The sequence below is a fragment of the Hippichthys cyanospilos genome, chromosome 2 (assembly GCF_059441005.1).
Source record: "Hippichthys cyanospilos isolate Australia breed blue-spotted pipefish chromosome 2, RoL_Hcya_1.0, whole genome shotgun sequence".
Classification (NCBI taxonomy): Eukaryota; Metazoa; Chordata; class Actinopteri; order Syngnathiformes; family Syngnathidae; genus Hippichthys; species Hippichthys cyanospilos.
The window spans coordinates 10536168-10555973 of NC_142370.1; the positions used below are offsets into that span (position 1 = coordinate 10536168).

General features: G+C 39.9%; 2 protein-coding genes across 21 annotated transcripts in view; both read left to right on the forward strand.

Moving 5' to 3' along the window:
- Positions 1 to 12885, forward strand: part of LOC148427215 (rap1 GTPase-activating protein 1-like) — a 52837-nt gene extending 39952 nt beyond the window's left edge. For 17 of the 20 annotated variants that reach the window (XM_088406685.1, XM_088406616.1, XM_088406551.1 and 14 more), the window contains 18 exons: positions 226 to 304; positions 399 to 452; positions 1340 to 1423; positions 1782 to 1882; positions 2189 to 2318; positions 2467 to 2622; positions 4424 to 4495; positions 4557 to 4643; positions 5062 to 5202; positions 7109 to 7243; positions 8703 to 8780; positions 9576 to 9685; positions 9760 to 9879; positions 10156 to 10267; positions 10619 to 10730; positions 10878 to 10957; positions 11322 to 11369; positions 11453 to 12885. In XM_088406685.1, the coding sequence (XP_088262811.1) occupies positions 226 to 304; positions 399 to 452; positions 1340 to 1423; positions 1782 to 1882; positions 2189 to 2318; positions 2467 to 2622; positions 4424 to 4495; positions 4557 to 4643; positions 5062 to 5202; positions 7109 to 7243; positions 8703 to 8780; positions 9576 to 9685; positions 9760 to 9879; positions 10156 to 10267; positions 10619 to 10730; positions 10878 to 10957; positions 11322 to 11330 (1660 nt within the window). In that variant the 3' untranslated portion in view covers positions 11331 to 11369; positions 11453 to 12885. The remainder of the gene's footprint in view (positions 1 to 225; positions 305 to 398; positions 453 to 1339; positions 1424 to 1781; positions 1883 to 2188; positions 2319 to 2466; positions 2623 to 4423; positions 4496 to 4556; positions 4644 to 5061; positions 5203 to 7108; positions 7244 to 8702; positions 8781 to 9575; positions 9686 to 9759; positions 9880 to 10155; positions 10268 to 10618; positions 10731 to 10877; positions 10958 to 11321; positions 11370 to 11452) is intronic. The other 3 variants (XM_088406583.1, XM_088406592.1, XM_088406700.1) reach the window with 3 other exon arrangements.
- An 896-nt stretch (positions 12886 to 13781) lies between these two features.
- fitm2 (fat storage inducing transmembrane protein 2) lies at positions 13782 to 19170 on the forward strand. The gene is made up of 2 exons (XM_088407547.1): positions 13782 to 13956; positions 15329 to 19170. The coding sequence occupies exons 1-2, from the start codon at positions 13784 to 13786 to the stop codon at positions 15936 to 15938; spliced, it is 783 nt and encodes a 260-aa protein (XP_088263673.1). The 5' UTR covers positions 13782 to 13783; the 3' UTR covers positions 15939 to 19170.
- Positions 19171 to 19806: the final 636 nt, after the last annotated feature.

Genomic DNA, 19806 nt, shown 5'->3' on the forward strand with positions numbered 1-19806 from the left:
GAGAGAGCGTCAACACAAGAGTCATTTCCACAGAAGGGCAACAGATGGACTATTTAGGCCAGTGTGTGGGTGGGGATGGAGCGAGCCAGCCAGCGAGAGGGGAAGGGTGGGGAACTTTGATTATGACCCGTACCGGATCCTCTCCATCCCATCTGATAGATTCTGAGAAATGTTATATCACTTTTTATCACTATTTATATGAGGATTGTTTTATGACTTGACCAGGACCAAACAAAAAACATACCACGATGTCATCCCCATCTCCTGCTTGACCGAGTTTCCCAACGTGGTCCAAATGGCCAAGGTGAGTTCTTTGATTATGGATGTATACCACAGCACGGAGAGAAATTTGTGTTCTAAACAAGTATATTTGACATGTCCTACTTCTTCCTTCCCAGCTTGTTTGTGAGGATGTCAACGTGGACCGCTTCTTCCCAGTGCTTTATCCAAAAGTAAGGGAATCATACTGGACTGATTAAAGGGGAAGTCAAGTTTCAAAATGTTCTTTCAATATTGTGTTCTATGCGTCCCCACAAGTCTAAACGTGGCGTTCGGATCAAAATTGTGTTTGTTGAATATGGAATCCACCTACTTTCATCCCTATCACCGAGGCTATTTTGCCACTTGTTGTGACTGAAAATGACATCGCAGTCGCTCAGGGCTCAGGTAACAGCCAATCGTGTCTCGTGAGCGTCACGTGACCAAACTCGAAAAACTGCTGAGCTGTTGACAGCCAGTGACAAAATGGCCGCCGCCACAAGTTAAACACTAGATGCCAGGATGTTTAGATTTGCTGTCAGATGTTTGAGGCCACATAGAACATGTATTCGGAAAGAACATTTTGGACTTGGCTTTAAAATCCCTGAGGATTAAAAATGAATAGTACGTAAAATGAAACTGTAAAATCACTCCAGATACTGTATATCCACTTTCGTTTTGGCCTCGACTGCTGAAAACACACAGCTGTCGTCTGTCAATCAAATAATTGTCTACTGGCATCAACTACACCCTTCAGCCGTGAAAATATCAGTTTAATTGATAGATCCGCATCAATACTGAGCTTTTGCAGGCCATGGCAAATATGGCACTCTATATGCATTGTATGCATGCGGGGTGTCAAGTGCATGGCAATATGGCACTCTATATGCATTGTATGCATGCAGGGTGTCAAGTGCTGCTCCTTTTTTCATTCGGCTGGTCATCTTGTACATAATTTTAGGTACAATACTACTGCTACAAGTACAAGTACAGTTTTAGCAATCGTCTCCAAGGTTTAGAACCAGATCTCTGAAGTCACTGCTTTTAATTTCTTAAGGGTCACACCCATCTTTTTTTGCAGGCCTCGCGACTTATTGTGACCTTTGATGAGCACGTCATTAGTAACAACTTCAAGTTTGGGGTCATTTATCAAAAGTTTGGACAGGTAAGAAATTAAGCTTTAATGTGTCCTCCATTTCATCCATTTTCCATGTCATCCATTTTCTGTTGCCGCTTATCCTCGTAAGGGTTAGTTTGTGAAATTTCGAGTGTAATGACTAACATTTCTTTTTTGTTGGCGATGTTACATCGCTGTGGGATTTGTTATCAGCACTGTTTAATTGAGAAGCTCAAGATAATGTAGTCATTATTTTAGCCCCAAAAAATCACAACATTGTGTAGGTCTTGAGAGAAATCAAAATGATGCAAAAAATTTGCTTGAAAAGGCCGACCTCATTTCATGGACACTTACCATCCCGTTTGTGTGTGTATATACGCACTAAGAATTGCTTTTTTTTCTGCAGACATCGGAAGAGGAGTTATTTGGCAATAACCAAGAAAGTCCTGCCTTTGTGGAATTCCTGGAGTTCCTTGGAGAAAAAATTGAGCTTCACAACTTTAAAGGGTAAATAAATATTACTTGAAATCGCTAATTAATACGTATTGTGCGGCCAAGTTTGTGACAGCGGTTAAACGAAAACAAATCAACAAAACTGACTTGTCACTCCGCAACAACTTTTACAACTTGAAGTTGCCAAATTGACAGTCACAACTTTTGGTATTAACAACATGGAGTCCTCACAGAAAGCATTTTTTGTTGTTGTTAGAGGTTGTATTTGGAGAGTATTGTTAGATGCCGTTACTTGGTGGTGGTGAACTGCGTTTTTGCATTGTGAGCCAATCACAAGGTTTGTATGCATATTTCTGTTAGATTCCGTGGAGGCTTGGACGTGACTCACGGGCAGACTGGCACAGAATCAGTCTACTGCAACTATGGCAATAAAGAGGTCATGTTCCACGTGTCCACAAAGCTGCCCTACACCGAGGGGGACACGCAGCAGGTACCGTCATACGGCACCGGCACACCTTTGTCGGCCTGCCGCGCTGTTTCCCTGTGAAGTCTTTTTGTCTGTGAAAATGCATTACACATACCCTTGCTACAAAGGAATAATTTAACAAACCACTGGCTGTGTGTCTCCCGCATTACAGTTGCAGAGAAAGAGGCATATAGGCAACGACATTGTGGCCATTGTATTCCAGGAAGAAAATACTCCCTTTGTGCCGGATATGATCGCCTCCAACTTCCTTCATGCCTACGTTGTGGTCCAAGTAGTCAACCCGTGTTCGGACAACGTTCTCTATAAGGTAAATGATGCTCCTTACCTATATGGACCGTGATAAATTCCTCAACTTCATTTTGCTTAAACAGTAATCCCTCGCTGTATCGCGGTTCATCTTTCACTGATTTTTTACAGTGTGGCTATTCTTTACAGCGCATTGTGCTCTGGATCCTGATTGGCTCAGGGGCGTGCCGAGAGCAAACGCACACACCCGGTCTGTGTGCCTAAATAGACAGCAACGGAGAAATGCACAACTTTGGAAATCTGACTTTTACCTAAATTTATTTTGTAGTAAATTGAAGTTTCAAGTGTATTGTTACGATATAAGAGGCTTCACTTTAATTCGATGTCCGGGCATATCCGTTTATAAAAATCTTCTTGCTCAGAAAAAGAAAGAGCTTCAAAATTTTACGCATAACAATGTGCGGGTTCAGAACGAAGAGGCATAGCTGGGACTGTGAAATGCGCGAGTAACGATGTCTCCAACTTTGTACTACTATATTAAAATTATTGCCGAAAACGAATTTGGGGCTTTAAAACAGGTTTTGATTTGGGGTTTTATTCTATAGTATTGCATTGTAAAATAATTTAAAAAAAATAAAGCTGGCTACTTCACGGATTTTTCTTTGCGCGTGTTGGTTTTGGAACGTAACCCCCGCGATAAACGAGGGATTACTGTAGTCACATTATTGCTACATTATTGTTACAATAACAATTAAGCATATTCATAAACCCATATTTTTGTGGCTTGAAAGTGAAGTGTAGCTGAAATGCTCAAATACTATCCATAAATGGGCTGACAATTGCTAAAGCCTCTCAGATATCGCTGTTTTAATTTTTGTTACTGTTTATGCATTTTGGAGGAATGATTTTAAACTTCTGCAAAAATATATATCATAATTATTTGGAATGTGTAAATTATGTGGTCAGATTAGGACTAACGAGTTGTAGGGTAGCTCCGATGAGTTAAAAGATAATGACCAAAACCAAATCTCCACTACAGCAGAGGTCCCCAACCACCGGTCCGCGGCCCGTTACCGGTCCGTGGATCAACTGGTACCGGGCTGCGTGGGCCGCACCGGAAATAATGTTTTGGAACTGATTTGAACAGTTCATTCTTTTGTGTGGCTAGATCTTTGTTTTTTTTGCCGCCGCCTTGGGCCATTGTTGTTATTACATTTTGTAGTGAGAAAGATGGTGTGGTTTTGAGAGCGGTCCGTCGGTGACGCACGCGTTGTTTTGTATCTGTGAAATCTGCTGTACTTTCTTTGTAAGAATGTTGATGATAATATGCCCAAAATTTGTTTGTTGATCCAACAACTTGTGACGGTGGATACCATGCTAGCTAATATTAGTTTTTATCTTCATCATGCTTCATAGTGCTTCAGTTTTATGATTGACTTAATGTAATTTGCGTACATTTTTGTACATTTTGAGCCCCTCCCCCCCACCCGGTCCGCAGTAAAAATCTCAAGCTTTGACCGGTCTGTGGTGATAAAAAGGTTGGAGACAGCTGCATTACAGTGGACACAGATTAATATGCTGGGTCTCGGGAGAATATACTGATTAAATTACAAAATCAGATTGATGATTTTGCATTGATTTTTTTTTTTTTTTTTCTTCAGAAATGTATATGTACTTCCCACAGGATTCATGCTCAGTAGTTGCCATGTTAACAAAAATTTACTGAGCAGTGGTTAATTTGAATGAGACAGGACATCCTCTGTCAAAAGCAGCTGCTTCAAACAGACCTCTTACGAAAGGGTGACAATTCTTATTTTTTAATTTGAGGAAAATTGCATCATATTTCACATTCAACCTGGCAGGTGTCCGTGACAGCACGAGATGACGTACCTTTCTTCGGACCTGCCCTTCCAAACCCTGCTGTTTTCAGACAGGTAAAAACGTAACTAATCACGTGTTTCAAATGGTTTCGTTTTATGAAACTTTTTCTCACAGGACCTTGATTTCCACGAATTCCTTTTCACTAAACTCATCAATGCTGAATACGCCTGCTATAAAGCAGAAAAGTTTGCCAAGTTAGAGGTGGGTGTTGTTTCATCATTGTTTTCTTTTCAAACAATATAACAATAAGTACTGTATAAGGCGCATATAAAAGCCTTGAGGCTTTTCTTTTTTTTTTAAAAGCTGACAGTGCGCCTTATAATCCAGTGCACCTCAAATATCGATCATATCATGTGACTCCATAACTGCTGTCTTTCTCTGATCATTGAGTTGACATTCCCCTGAGCGCAGCGCCATCTAACGGATTCATAACAGAATGCAAATGCTGCCCCAGCCACCACTGTAGCTTTGATTCCAAGTAGCAGTGATTCCATGCACCTTATAAACCGTACACCTTGTATACAGAATGTTGAAAAAAAAATTAGGCCATTCGTTGTAGGTGCGCCTTATAGTGCGGAAAATACGGTAAGTCCTTTGTGCTTGCGTTTCCCTGCATTAGGAGCGAACGCGATCAGCGTTGCTGGAAACGCTGTACGAGGAACTGCATATGAACAGCCAGGCCATGATGGGCGTCGGCGGGGATGACGATAAGTTGGAGAACGGTGGAAGTGGTGGAGGAGGCTTCTTTGAGTCCTTCAAGGTAACTGGCAAAACGTGAGCAGAGGCTTCCAATAAACATCTTCACTTCCTTTTCAAATGATGTTGCCTTAGTGGGGAAAACACACAAAGAAAAAGAATAGCTTGGCATTCTTGCTAATGTGTTTTGTTAAAAAAAAGAAGTCCTTCTCAGTGTGTGGAATTAGATTAGAGGTTCAGCAGTGGTCCACAGAAGCTTTTATGGAAAGTAATACAGTTGTGCCTTGAGATAATGGGGAAAACAAATACCGGTACTTGTACCTTGTGCAGTTGGTTATTGTATTTATTGTTATAATGCATCTCTATATCTTGCATTGCCTTTGTGTTTCCGATTTGACTTGAAAGCTAGGAATCATTTTGAGTAGGGCATATGCAAGTAAATGTTATAAATAATAACCGTTAACATGAAATATCATCAAATTAGATGAATGTCAGATTTTCTTATTGTGATCATAGCATGATTAAATTAAACTGTTTTTTAGTAGGAGGGAGGTAGTACTATAGTACTAAGTACTATTTCAAGTTAACTAGTTATTTTAGCTTTATGTCGCGAATGGCATTGGGAGTTACCTACATTTTTTTGTTCCTTTTTTTTTAAACAAAGCTTGTCTGATTTCGAATGGTTAATGAGGTCAAATTGCAGGACCTGAAAAGTTGATCAATAAACAAATGCTTAAAGACAGTTTAATATGTATTAATGGGTTGAAATCATTTTTATTTTTAATGCCAATAATTTACCTTTTGCCATAAATGAATATGGTAAAGTGGAGTGTGTTTGGGCACCACTGTGATGCAGGATGACACATGAAACTGGCGTTTGTCCTCTGTGTAGGTGTTAAACTGTTCATTCATGACCATAAGGACTGTCCTGCTGCATCACGCCACTCTTGCCTTTTTACTCCCATGCTTTCTTGCTCTCAATGTGCTTGTCCCCTCCAGATGTCTGCTTCCCCACTGTGCATATCAACACGCTTGGCTTTTTCCTGCAGAACGCCACTTGCCCTCTCTTTCTTTACGCGCTCACTAGACATCATGTGGGCCACCTGCAGACGTTAAAATGAAACGTTTTTTTGAGCTTGGCTGTCATTTTGCATTTCTTGAATAGCAAAAATCTTTTATTTGTTCAAAGTTGCCTTTAGATGCCACAAGGTAGAGGCAGAATAAGACCTTTCTATAAGAATAGGCAAATCTTTTCTAAATGAAGCTCCTCACCTCACTTCATCATTGATTCCAAGGTGCCACAAGAGGGATCAAAAATGAAAGATGCTTTTTAAATAGGCAGACATTTGTCCTGGGCACAACAAGAGTGAATAGTGTGAGTTTTTCTGCATAATTTTTTAATGGGTTTGTAGTGCTTCAATTAGGAGTAATTTGAGTTTCTCGGGATAAAAGAAAAAAAAAAGCTTTTTCTTTTTTGCCTACACATTTATTTAGTGTGCATAGTCAGGAAGAATTCATTAAGAATCCTTAAAAAAGACTTAATTACGCTCACATTTTATTCTATGGAACCTTTTGCCAGCGATGAGTGGCGGCTCCAGCAATAGCAGCGAGCTGTAATAGTGCTAACAGTGTTAGCAGCTAGGTACACTCAACTGCTCCAGAGTTGTTGGATGACTTTGTAAAGGCCTGTGGATAGTTTTTTTTTTTTTTTTTTTTCCCCAAGTTCTATTTTGCTTTTTTTCATACTGCTTGCTGGAATTAAGCTTAGCTAAAATATTTTATTAACAGACAGAATGATTACAATATTGATCGAAACAGTGGTGCTTATTACGATTTTGTCCGTAATGGTGCAGCCCCACACCAGGCTAATATAATGTCAGCCCCGAGGCACCCGTGGTCCAGCAGCGTTGTTGGGGGGTGGTCTCCATCTCAATGCATGTCCTCCTCCTCCTCCTCATCTCTCTCTGTAGCGGGTGATACGCAGCAGGAGCCAGTCTATGGACGCCATGGGTCTTACTTTCAAGAAGCCGCACGTGCTGCCCGCTAGCCTCAGCGGAAGCTTTAACCACAGCACTCCCACAGAGAGCCCCAAATTCCCAGGGATAGTAAGTACAGCCCCGCTCCTCCTGGTCTTTGGGGAGCAGCGCCTTGGGCCCTTTTTTCTCCCGTAGAACTTCTAGAGCTCGTGCTTCCCTTCCTCTCACTCGCCTGCCGCACTAACGTCTCACGGAAATTGAAGCCGTGCGCCCTGTGGGGTTCAGCTCTCACATTAGCAGGCTTGCACTTTTGTCTGGCAGACTCGCAGTAGCATGAGGTGATGGCACGCACCTCTTTACAGGTGCACCGGAGAGTTTTGGTACACTTTGAGCAAGTTGTCACTTAGATTCTGATTCTGAACATAGTAATCCATCCTCCAGTGCAAGGGACCATCCTCGTGATAACTGAAATCCTCGATAGAAAATTACATTAATATTCTCTATGCATGATTTTATTGCATTTTTTTTGAGGGCTTCAAGCATCTCATTTCTTCATCTCACAATTCATGAACAATCATTCCTAAAGATGTACATTATAGAGTCAACCAATAGCAGATAAGCTTGAAAGAGGTCTACCTCCTGGTTTCACTTTTTTTCTGATTCACACTTATGTGTGAATATTTTTTTTATCTAATGGTGGACGGGAGAATTACAGCAAAAATAAGAGGAAGCCAGAAGAAAATTTGTACCCAAAAAAAATTCCACAATTAAGCAGGAATGTGAACCCAGCACCTGTGACGGAGGGGGGATTGCTGTTCAGCCTTAATGTGTCCGGTGAGGGTGGGTGTTCATATCTCTGTTGCGTGTGTATGTCACATTGGGAAAGTGTTTTCCGGTCTTTATTGAGACAAGTCACATATTGCGCATGAGAAGATTCTCACACAACACCACTAATTATGTCGCAGTGCACTAAGTGTGAAATATGGGTCTGTTTGTCGAACACAAATACAGGATTGAGCTACAGGGGCCAAAGTCACCTCTTGGCACTATGTAGCCACCTAATAAAAAGATCAAAGATCACAGCTAAGTGTAAATCTGACCAGTGGTCCCACAAAATTCTCTTTTTTAATATGGACACACACTTCATTAGCATTATATTTTCACCTCTATTAATTATTGAATATGTATTTTACAAAATGCATTCAAAACAGTTGCATCACTTTGAATCACGTCCAGGTACACAAACCAATAGTAAGAATCTTGCTGTCCACGAATGATTTGAAATGCCGCTTTGCTGTGAAGCTGAATGTAAAACTGCTACTTTGTGTCCTGTGCTGCACCATTTTGTTTTTGGCATCTTCTTTCACAGGCTCACTTAATTGACTCACATTTTCTTTCTCTCATCCAGCCGCTGGAATCACGCCACACGGAAGCGAAATGATGCACGCTTTGTTTTTTGTTTGAAAGACATGACTTGCATGGAATCTCATATGTTTGTGTATATATCTCATTTTGACCTTCCTTGTCAACCCCCCCCCCCCCCCCCCAACCCCCATTTTCTCTTCATCTCTCTTCCTGCCTGGCTCAGTCATTGCTTGTCCCAGGCAAAAGTCCCAGTAAATATGGACGTCGAGGCAGTGCCATAGGAATAGGATCAGTAGAAGAGGTTCATGTTTAATTCTCACTATATTTCAAGCAACTCTTTTTCTTTTTGTTGTCTGTCTTTCTCAACCACTGCACCATGGCCAAGTTCTTAACGTTAACCAGAAAGAAACTCATTTACTACCACTGATGGCTGTAGACCTCAAACATCAATTTTTACTGTTCTGTGAATAAGTTCCATGAACAACTAGTTTAGTAAGACAATAAAATTGGCAGTGGATGAGTTAATGTCAATATGAAAATTGGTGACTGCAACTATTATAGTACTATAAAATGAAATAGCTTAATTTATAGGTAAAGCATGTTTTTTGGTAGAATGATTTTTTTTTTTTTCATCTTACGTGCCCCCGAAAAACATTGATTCCAAACACAAATACACTGGTGCCTTGGGAGGCCATTTCAATTTGTTGGTTGACCTCGCTCAAAACTCAAAATAGTCTTGTCCTAGCTTGTCTTTTCCCATTGAACTATTAATTGTACAATTGAATAGGACGTAAAGAATTATGGAGTGTTTATCAACTTTTCGCTTCATCTAATTGGACATAGCGCTACTCTTTGTAGTGTGTGTGCGTGCCTTGGCCAGCTGGTGTCAGCCACAACATTAGCTACAAAGGTTCCAAAATGTTTCCAAAAAGAAAACATTTTTAAATTTTGATTGAAACGCTTGTTTTTTTTGCCTGTTAGCTGCATGAGAGTGACTCCTTTTAATATGAAGTATATCTTTATATAAACATGAATTAATAAGTAAGCTAGGTTTTCTAAATATTAAGTGTGATTTCCGTCTTAATTTCTTTGGCAGTCTTTGATCATCCCGGGGAAAAGCCCTACCAGGAAAAAATCAGGTCCTTTCAGCTCCAGGCGAAGTAGTGCCATTGGAATTGAAAACATTCAGGAAGTGCAAGAGAAAAGGTGTGATTTAAATGAGTTGCTCAGCTCAAGAAAAACCACAGAAATGTTAACATTCTTTGTGTATGACGGAGCAGCAGAGAGAACTCCCCAAACACCCAAAAGACCCCCGATAGCGGCCACGTCTCTCAGGACCAGAAATCGGACAACTCATCCAATCAGAGCTCACCTGAGGCACTCACCATCGCCAAGAACAGGTGTGCTGGACCTAAGTAGCTTCCGTTTGTTCCTTTTTCAATGATCTTTGTGCACAGCGACGTGGAGAAAATTATATTGCGCGTTTACAACATGAAACCTTAAATATTGTAGTTTTGATATTGTCACTTGTGTGTAAAAAAAACCCTCAATTTTGGATCCTTATTCATTTATTTATTTGCATTTTTCAATGAACTGAAAAAACAAACTCATCGACAGATTTTGATGAGCATTTATTGTGGTCGATAGTAACATGTAGTTGTTTTTTTGTGCGGCAGAGCCCCATCCATCCCAGAGGTCAACGACCTTTCACGCTCCTCGTCAAATGCCAGCAGCTTTGCCAGCGTGGTGGAAGAGAATGAGGCGGTAGAGGAGTACGACACGGGCATGGTGAGTTTGCCGTTCCAAATACTGTAAAGGAACGCGACTTTTCCAGAAAGCGTCCAGTAAAAAATATGAAAAAAGAACTGCGGAAATTTGGAAATTGATCGTGTTCAAGATTAAATACAATCCTTTGCTTTTGTCATGAGACATTTGAGAAAATATATGACAACAGTAGTAACCTCAAGTCTTCTTTCCTAATTGAAATGAATTAAACAGCAGCTCAAGTCACTCATTTTTTGGCCTAATGCAATTCAATCAAACCCAACATAAACATTTCCATAAAAATGGAAAACACCCATGGATGCTTCCCTTGTGCATTTCACTTGTCGGTCAAAATGTGTTTTGCTCGTCTGTTAGGAGAGTTTGTCGTCCGCCGAGACCCCTCACAAGCGGGACTCGCTCACGTACAGCACGTGGCTGGACGACAGCGTGAGCAGCGCCAGCACCAACAGCCGCGGGAGCTCCCCAGGTGAGCCGAAGGCCTGTACTGTAATGCCTCCTGTTTCCTCCGCGGCACCACTCATGTATGCGGAAACCATCCATCCAGTGCTGTGATTACTTTGCGAATGCGCTATACTGGATGGAAGCGCAAATGAACTGATCTGCGATCCTTCAGGTCCCGCCAAAAGTGAGCGAGGAAAAGGAGCAGACATTCGCATCAAACTCGAGCAATCTCACGATCATCAGTCGTCACCGGTGAGTCCAATTGCTCTTCTCCTCTACAGACCTTTTCATCACGTTTCGAAACAGTTGGCGGGGGTGGAGGTACTTCCATGTGGAAGAATGTGAAAGCATATGTATAAACACACACACACACACATATATATATATATATATATATATATATATATATATATATATATATATATATATATATATAAGGATTCTTGCAGATATGGGTTTAAAAAGAAATCAATTTAAAATCAATTTAAAATGGATTTTTGTATTTATAGCCCGTTACAAACTCATGAAATTATGTATCAGCTATTTAAAATGTATTTTTTGGTCACAATGACTTCTCATGTCCAATCGTGTAACTCTGTGATTACTTTTTGTGCAGGACTGTTAGCTCCGCCCACCTGCTTGCATCATGGATGTCCATCTTCAGGTTGGCTCATCATCCCATCAGACGGTTATTTATTTCTTGGGCAACTTTTGACCGACGTTTTTCCTCTTCATCCTTTTTCAAAGCGTGTCCATAAGTCACGGCCCCTCCGGGAGATGAGCCAACTGCCGGCGTTGGCCACGACCGACGTGCCAAAAGCGGGAAACGAGCAGCGGCCGATGCACGCTCAACGGCTCGCCGAAGGCCGCAGCATGACGCCTCGACGCATTCGGCGGGTGAGGTGAAGCGCCAGGAGGGCCAAACTTTTGCACAGTGTGATTTCCTGCCACTTTTCTTTGTCACCGAGCTGCAAATGCACACTCATGGTTCCCTCATTCTGAAATATTTCATGTGTAACATGTTTGAGTTTGTCTTGTGGAGTGTCCCGAGTCAGCAGGGTGAAACGGCCGTCTTGCAGCCTTTTATTCAAATGCTTTATTTTTTGGAAAGGGACTGTGTTGTGAATTATGATGGCAATTACCATTTTAATAAATATAAATGTACTCCAGTTAAAAAAAATGTCAGTCCCTCTGCCTGACAGACAGACACAAACACACCTGTCTGGTGGGAGAGCCCCACCCAATGACTGTATTATGCTTCCCCCTGTCTGCCAAGATACCGTAATGGAACCAGCCTACGAATGGAAACGTGACACCACAATGCACAAACTGTTTGCCAATTTAGTTGTGTTATTGTTTTCTGAAGTACAATGATATAGCATGCTATTCTTCTGATAGACTTCTCATTAATTAAAATAAATAAACTGTGGGCGCGTTCATATTCTATTCAATAGGGAAGTTTGATTACAGTACAGGAAGTATTTTGTTATTTATTATAGGAATTTGACTCATATTTAAGGCACCACTGCATTTTCACACCCGACAGTGTTTGAACTTTTTCCAGCGGTTTGAGTGACAGCATCGAAAAGTCAAATGAAACTGTAGTGTAACTGTCCACCCTCATTCATTTCATGAAGGCGGGATTCTCATGAGATGACCTGAGTCACTCCAGTGCAGCCGATAAGCACTGTCCACATTTGGAAGCGTCCGCCATTGAATAGTTATGAGGCTTTGTGTTTCTTGATATTATCTCCAAGTTTGCTTTTCTTTGCATCTTTTATTTATTGATTCCTTATGGAGTGGTTTTAAATGGCAATGTTCTTCTTGATTATTGTTTTCTTTGGGTTGTTTTTTTTCCTCTTTTGAGTGAATTTGAATATTTGAAACCGTGAAACTTTTCAGGAGTGAACTCAAATGCTCCAACTCCTGATTGTATACATAGTTTTGTTGGAGTACAATATTAAAAAAAAAAAAAAAAGGCCCAAATCAACAGTGTATTATTTTTCTGATCTGATCCTTTGAATTGTATTTTTAAAAGTTGTTGGAATTACAATGAATGGAGTTTTTTTCTGAGTATTGTGTTAAAAGGGAAGATTTGGCTATCTGGATCGTTGCCTTAAGTGCAGTTCATGAAGCAAATGTTTGTTTTTATTGTAAATAAATCACATGCTAAAATGGTTCAGTTGTCAAAAATGCCCTCATAAACTGATTTATGATCATTTACCTCTTCTCAAATTATGAGAAAAGCAAAGCACTTTGTGTATTTTTAATCACTTCCTGTTTGCTCATTGGTTTGTAAAACTTGAGCAACTGAAAAATAACTCATTTTACTTAGTTTTGCAACTGTGCCATATGGAAGACAACATGGCGTTTTACACCTAAATTTGAAAACCTTTAACCCTGTTTGTTACTGTACTTCAATCCTGGTGTGAAATCCTCTTTTAAAAACGTTACACTTGTTTGATACACAAACCTGGACTTGAAACCGTAATTTTAAACCCTGACCCTTATTTATGACTCCAACCCTGGCCTGAAACAATCCAATATGGGTGTGGCGGTAATTTTTCATAACGTTATTCCTGTCAATCACAGCAAAATTCCACTTGATCGTTTCATTCAAAAGACAGGCCCTGAAAAATCCTAGGCCAGTTGACATCCTGCATTGAAGCTTTAAACCTGGTATGAAACTCCTAAAACGTTCACGTTATAACACACGTAATAAATGCATTAAAATAGGTCGCAATCTCCCTGCATGAAGTGAAATGAGTGAACAGCTTTTAAGATAGTACCATACCTTATGTATATACAAATGAAGGAAATAAATGTTGTAGTTCCAAATGCGTTGTCATGAGCCAGAACATCAAACAATGTATCGAAAGCAGACATTTTTGTTGTTTACATTTGCCTGAAACACAGAGGATAATCCGAGCTGGATCGATATGATTTCGGACTTTTCTCGAAAGCAGCATAAACTCAATTTCATTTCTCACCAGCAAGGGGCGACAAAGAGCTCCCTGAAGCATTCCCTCGTCCAACAAAGCGCAGAAGAAGTTCATCCCGGCATACAATACTGTCAACATGGCGGCGGTGGACGTCGTCGTGTGCAATTTGGTGACTTTATGGAGGATTCCAGCCGTTAGGCATAAATTCCCGTGGATGTTCTTGCTCATTTCCGTCGTGGGCTCCATTCTAAAAGAGCTCCAGCTCGTTCCGCAGACTTATTTCAGCAGTAGAAGAAATTTCCTCAACGTGTGAGTAGAGCTAAAGTGGCTAGTTTGTTGTGAACCTGTGGAGGTCAGCCTATATTTTTTTAACTTTTAACTGGCTGAGGTGTTAATTATGTTTAGGGCGGGTTGGGGTAGTATTGCTTCATAATTGGCGTGTTTTCAAATATATCTATGTACACCAGCTACTGTTCAGAGGTTTTAGGTTACTTGGGAGTTTTTCAAAAATAATGGCAGTTCAGATCGGTTTAACATTAAATGTATTTAGACCACCGGGGAGGACGTCAGATGTGAATGAGAATAAAAAAATAATCGCTGTTGTGAATGAGCTCTTTTCCTTTTGATGCGTGGAGGGAAGAAAAAGTTACTATTCATTTACACACACGAAATGTGATGTCTGCGTTTGACCGGAGGTCACGACTGCCCCCATCAACTTGAAGTTTGAAAAGTGGTCTTGGAAGAAAGAAAGAATGGAATGTCAGGAAAAGCATACCAAAACTGCAAATGCATTTCTATTCGGGATGTAATCAGAAGCGCAGCAAAATTGTGGCAGGGGCGTCCTGACTCCCATTACACACCTATCTACAGATTCTAGTGGCATTTAGCGACTTTTCCATATACAATAAGCCAGTGCTGGCCCGACTGTCAACAAGGTAGTTTGCGGTGTACAATTTCTCATGAATTTGTATTGATCTAGTATTGCAGAAATATATTGATGATATGTGCTATATATGTGTGTTACTATAGATTACACTGATTACTATGTATTGTAGGCGATTTGGGATCATTTTCACTTCTGGCACATTTATTTTTAATACTATCATTACTCTAAAATACTGATGGGGCAAAAAAATCTCAAGGCCTGTAACCTAATCTATGAAAATGAGAATTTTAATTAATTTTCCAAGTATCTTAGACTTATAAACAAGTAATATATGTCATACATTTTATTTAAAAAAAAAAAAAAAAAAAAAAAAACTAAACAAGAATCGATAGTGAGTTAAATAAAAAACAAAGTGTTTTCCTATGGTCAGCAGAATCTCTTGTAGGGTTAATTGAAATTTAGAATACGCAGTTCCCTGAAGTGATCTGTTTTGCATTGCTTTATTATGGGTCATCAGACAATTTTTTTTAATTTTTTTATATGATGATACCAAATATTGGCGTCAGTATTCCTCCGATAAATTTTCTGGTCACATTAATGTTAGAATAGTTTTGAAATAATAAATAAGTTAATAAGTAAATGTCAGGATATCTTAGTTATGTAGCTCGAATGGCCACAGATACCCCCCCCCCCCCCCCCCCCCCCCCACACACACACACACACACACACACAAAATGTCCACCGTAGAAAGGTCGAGTGAGTACGAGCACCTTTTTTTTTTTTTTGCTCTTTCAGCTATTTTGTCAAAGTGTCGTGGGGGTGGACGCTACTCCTGCTGACTCCCTTCGTGCTCCTCTCCACCACGGCCTTCAGCAGAAACGCATTGGTCCTGGGCCGACGACTCCTCGCCCTGGCGGTGGCCACGGTCGTGTGGTACGTGTGCACTCAGACCTTCTTCTACATCGAGGATGTGACCGGCTCGTGTTTTCAAACCGATTCCATGGACGTGAGGAACGAGCAGTTTGCCTCCAAAGCCGAGTGCAGGCGCGCCGGCTTCCACTGGCACGGCTACGACATCTCGGGACACTCCTTCATCCTGACCTACTCGGCGCTCTTCATCGTGGAGGAAACCGCGCCCATGGCCTCCCTGAAGACGGCGAGTATGTCCCCGCTACCGAGGACGGTCCTCAACCTCTTGTACGTGGCGCTTAACCTCATAGTCATCATCTGGGTGTGGATGTTTATCTGCACGTCGGTTTACTTCCACGACGTGTCTCACAAGGTGCTGGGCACCGCCGGCGGGATGCTGGCTTGGTACTTGACGTATCGCCTTTGGTATCTTAAGCCCTTGTCGCCGGGACTGCCGCCGCAGCGCCGACTCAAAGAACACAAGCAGCACACTTAATGGTTTCATCCACTACACTCCAATTTAAGTTATTGCGGATAGGAAGATGTTTCGCTGACTGCGGTGTAAGGGCAGAGCTTTTCTGCTTTCCTCCCCAATGTACAGTAGCGTCTCTATTTTATTTAAGATACTCGTCAGCCTACTGCGTTTCTCCGAGTACAAGGCGACCTCGCTTATAAGTCGACCCCCCCTTGTTTATTTCAATTTGGGTGAATTATACAAAAACGCGATTATAAGTCTAATCCTGACTTCAGTGGTTACATAGATCATGGCCGTTCAATTAAAACACATGGTAGATGCTATTAAAATGACAAAATGACGGTATTTAGAGGCATTTCTACATTGTATATCGGATAATATACTGTTGCAGTTATGAGGGAGATGGGAACAAGTGCGAGGGAATGTACGCGTGCGCGTAGACGCGAATGTTGAAGCACATGTTCACGGGCAGAAGGAGACAAGTCAAGCCGTCCTTTCCTTTTAGTAATGTGTCAAACTCCATTGAAGAAATGAGCCACGCAGCCTCGCTGTCGACAACAAAGAGGTTATTAGGTGGCGCTTGATGAATTTTGGGATTTTCTCTAAAAACGCTCTAAAATGTAAATGACATGGTATTACCAAATTCAAATGAATGCTATTCAAACAGAGATGTGGAAAAATGTGGTCTCTTTTGAGTTATGCGGTCATAAGTCGCCCCCCCCAATAAGGGGGTTGAAAATGAGGGGAAAAAAAAACAAAAACAATTTGTACTCGTGAGAAATGCGGTAATCCTGTTGAACCGCCATTACCTCTTGGTTCTAATTGTATACGACACTACAGCAACACCCCAAACGTTTCTTGACAAGGGTTTATAATTGCCTATCTTTATAGTTTAAATCAGTGGTTCTCTACCTTTTTTGTCATTTTTGTACCATATATCCAAAATAATGTATCCTTAATTAACCAGCACAAAGTGTTTTGGTTGGAGAAAAAAATAAAAGGACTTGAAAGAGAACGGAACTATTTGGAAATACAAAGATTAAAAAAAAAATCACTATATTATAGATAGGGATGTTTGATAACACTTTTTTTCAAACAGATACTAGTACAATTACTCTTGAGTAAATACTGATAACCAAGTACCGATACCGCTAGTATTTTTGTTACACACAATTTCCCCCCATATCTTTCTAAAGAAAGAGGTATTTATTCCAATATACAATTTCCCCTTAAAAGCTAATGGCATTTATTTATTCTTCTGATTTGTAATTTCTAGTTTGTAAAACTACTCCAACAGAGCGGCTGATACTAGTACCATTTTGAGTCTTGATACCTTGAATTAAGGCCAGGTAGCACTGATACTTGGCATCGGTGTTTGCACATTCTTCAATATAAATGAGGATTTGTGCACATGGAATTATCAATATGAAGCATCCCGGGACCATAGTAAAGATCTGGTCTCAAAAGAAATAATCAACTGAACTTGACCAAATAATTTACTTAATTTAAAATGATTTTCACTAGGGAAGTTTTGGGGATAATAAAATTGAATGGCTTACTGAATATAAACTCGTTTTTATAAAGGTATGGCATAATTTCCTGAAACATTTACATAATTCAATAAATATTTGAAGTCTTTTTGTTTTTCTCATGGATGCTGCTTTTTCAATATACAGTACTGTATTTCAAAATCTCACACCCCTGGAGTGTGCCTTGGCATAGCCCTATTTGAGAACCATTGATCGAAACCATAAATATACCACAAAATGTGTGCCCCTAAACACATCAGTATTATTTTACAACGTCATGCCTTCTCCTTGATGTGTTGTTCATTATTTGATTTTGAGCAAATCTGCCTCAAATTGCCAAACGTAGGTCCTGACGGTCACGTCTACATAGTTGCATGGCAACAAAGTGCCACCAGGTGGTGCCAAAACCATGTCCAATTACAGAAATCCAGTGCTCTTCGACCAAAGCCATAGAAAACAAAGTGGGAAAACGAACGATTGTTTTAACAAAATGTCTGTTGATTATTTTCTCATGTTATCAGTGGAATGTATTCAAACAAACAAACAAAAAAATTCATCCTTATACTGTAAGAGGGGTCGGTGTTTAGAAATGTTAATGCAGAAAGTGCACAAAAGTATGTATTTTCTGGTTTGGTGTATAACATCAGAAAACAAGCCAACAATGCTGACCGTTGCTTTTCAAATGGAAATCTGTTGCATGTAACAGTTGGATTTTTTTTCCCAACACAAATTGTTATTTGTCTGCTTTTATAGAAGGCAATCGAAACTGGGAAATATTTACTGTTTTGACAATTTTATGGTGAACATGGGCTAAATATTTATCAAACATGAGAAAGATTGTACTCTTTAAATTGTAGTATGACAATAAAAAGGCGTATTAAAACAAAAAGTCAAGATTTAAACATGAGAAACTTCAATTTATACAAGCCACAATATAATAAAAATATGTAAAAAAAAAAAAAAAAAGTTGTGATGGAATGGGAAAAGTAATCCCCAAGGTTTACAGAGACAAAATCCATATATTGGGAGGAATACAAAAAAAAAAAAATAAATCCTACACTATGGATAGAATACTATAAGAAATATATAAAAAATGATGAGGGAAATAAATCAAAGTTATTCAATCAAATAACATTTTTAGGAATTTAGTCAAAATTTGAATTTTGGGGCAGGCAGTTTTACAGCAAACAGTCAAAATAATTTTAAAAATGAGAATTTGGAGGAATAATAGTACAGTATGCACAGTACATACCGTCCCCCCGCATATCGCAAAATGTATTTTTAGCATACTTATTTAGGGCTTCCTCAAAGGGGATTTTTGGTGGTTTGTCTGCAAAAGGTTTGTTGTGGCTGTAAGCTGTTGCACTTGTCTCAGCCAAAGCCTGTGATTTTCCATGTGAAGTCAAGACTGTTTGAGACACCATCTCAAAACTTTTCAGAGGTTTATCCAAGTAGTATTTTTGTTCGTCTGATGCTTTCTGTGCTTCATCAAACTGGCAAGATAACACCGTAATTTCCTGTGATGCGTTTACATGTGCCACAGACATTGAATAAATTGAAATTGTTGAATCTTTTTGCACTTTTTATAAACATTGAGAGCATTTGTCATACCTTTCCCAATTGTCATGTTGTCCAAAGTGCCCTGTCTGAGTAATTTTAAAGACAAAGCTAGCAATTGGATGTTAATTACATTAAAACTGTATATCAACTGTATAGAAACACAAGGACTTGTCTTTTTTTAAGCATTTATTTTGTCATTGATGGCAACTGAATAAATTAAGGCTTATGAACAAACATCATAAAAAGCACCATAAATAAATGCATATATATTTATAAATATAAAAAATAAAAAGTAGAAAATAAACACATATCGTGAGATATAACGGCCACAATCACAAGTAGATTTTGGCGACTGTGTGCGCGTGACGCATGAGGTTACGGGCTTCTTAACGACGGAATCGCAATGAAACCAGTTTAAGTTAAATTAACATAAGATCACTGACACGTTCCTCAATGGTGTGTTGCCAGTGTAGCGTTGCAGTTAATCAACTTTGTGTTCTGAATCGTCCGCGCAGTGCTCTTGAAAAATAACTCAATGCCCTTTTATTTCCGTGCTGCACTTTCGATTCTAAATGGAAACGTAAACAAAACAAACAAACAAAAACAAACAAATCCATGGCCGGTCAACACAGAACCGATGCTCACAAATACAACTAATGAGTGTTAAAAGCAACGCAAAATTCTTCCAAGATTTTTCTGCTGCTGTCACAATCTGTTCTCATCACTTTCCGATAATGAAAGATGTGCTGGATGCCCTCCCACCCCCGCTTCGATTCTTTATCGAATGTGCACTTTTGTTG

Excerpts from the sequence above, each read along its gene's own strand:
- fitm2 (XM_088407547.1), top strand. The coding sequence starts at position 13,784 with ATGGCGGCGGTGGACGTCGTCGTGTGCAATTTGGTGACTTTATGGAGG. Across the intron at positions 13,957-15,328 it reads AGAAGAAATTTCCTCAACGT|CTATTTTGTCAAAGTGTCGT; the intron begins GTGAGTAGAGCT and ends TTGCTCTTTCAG.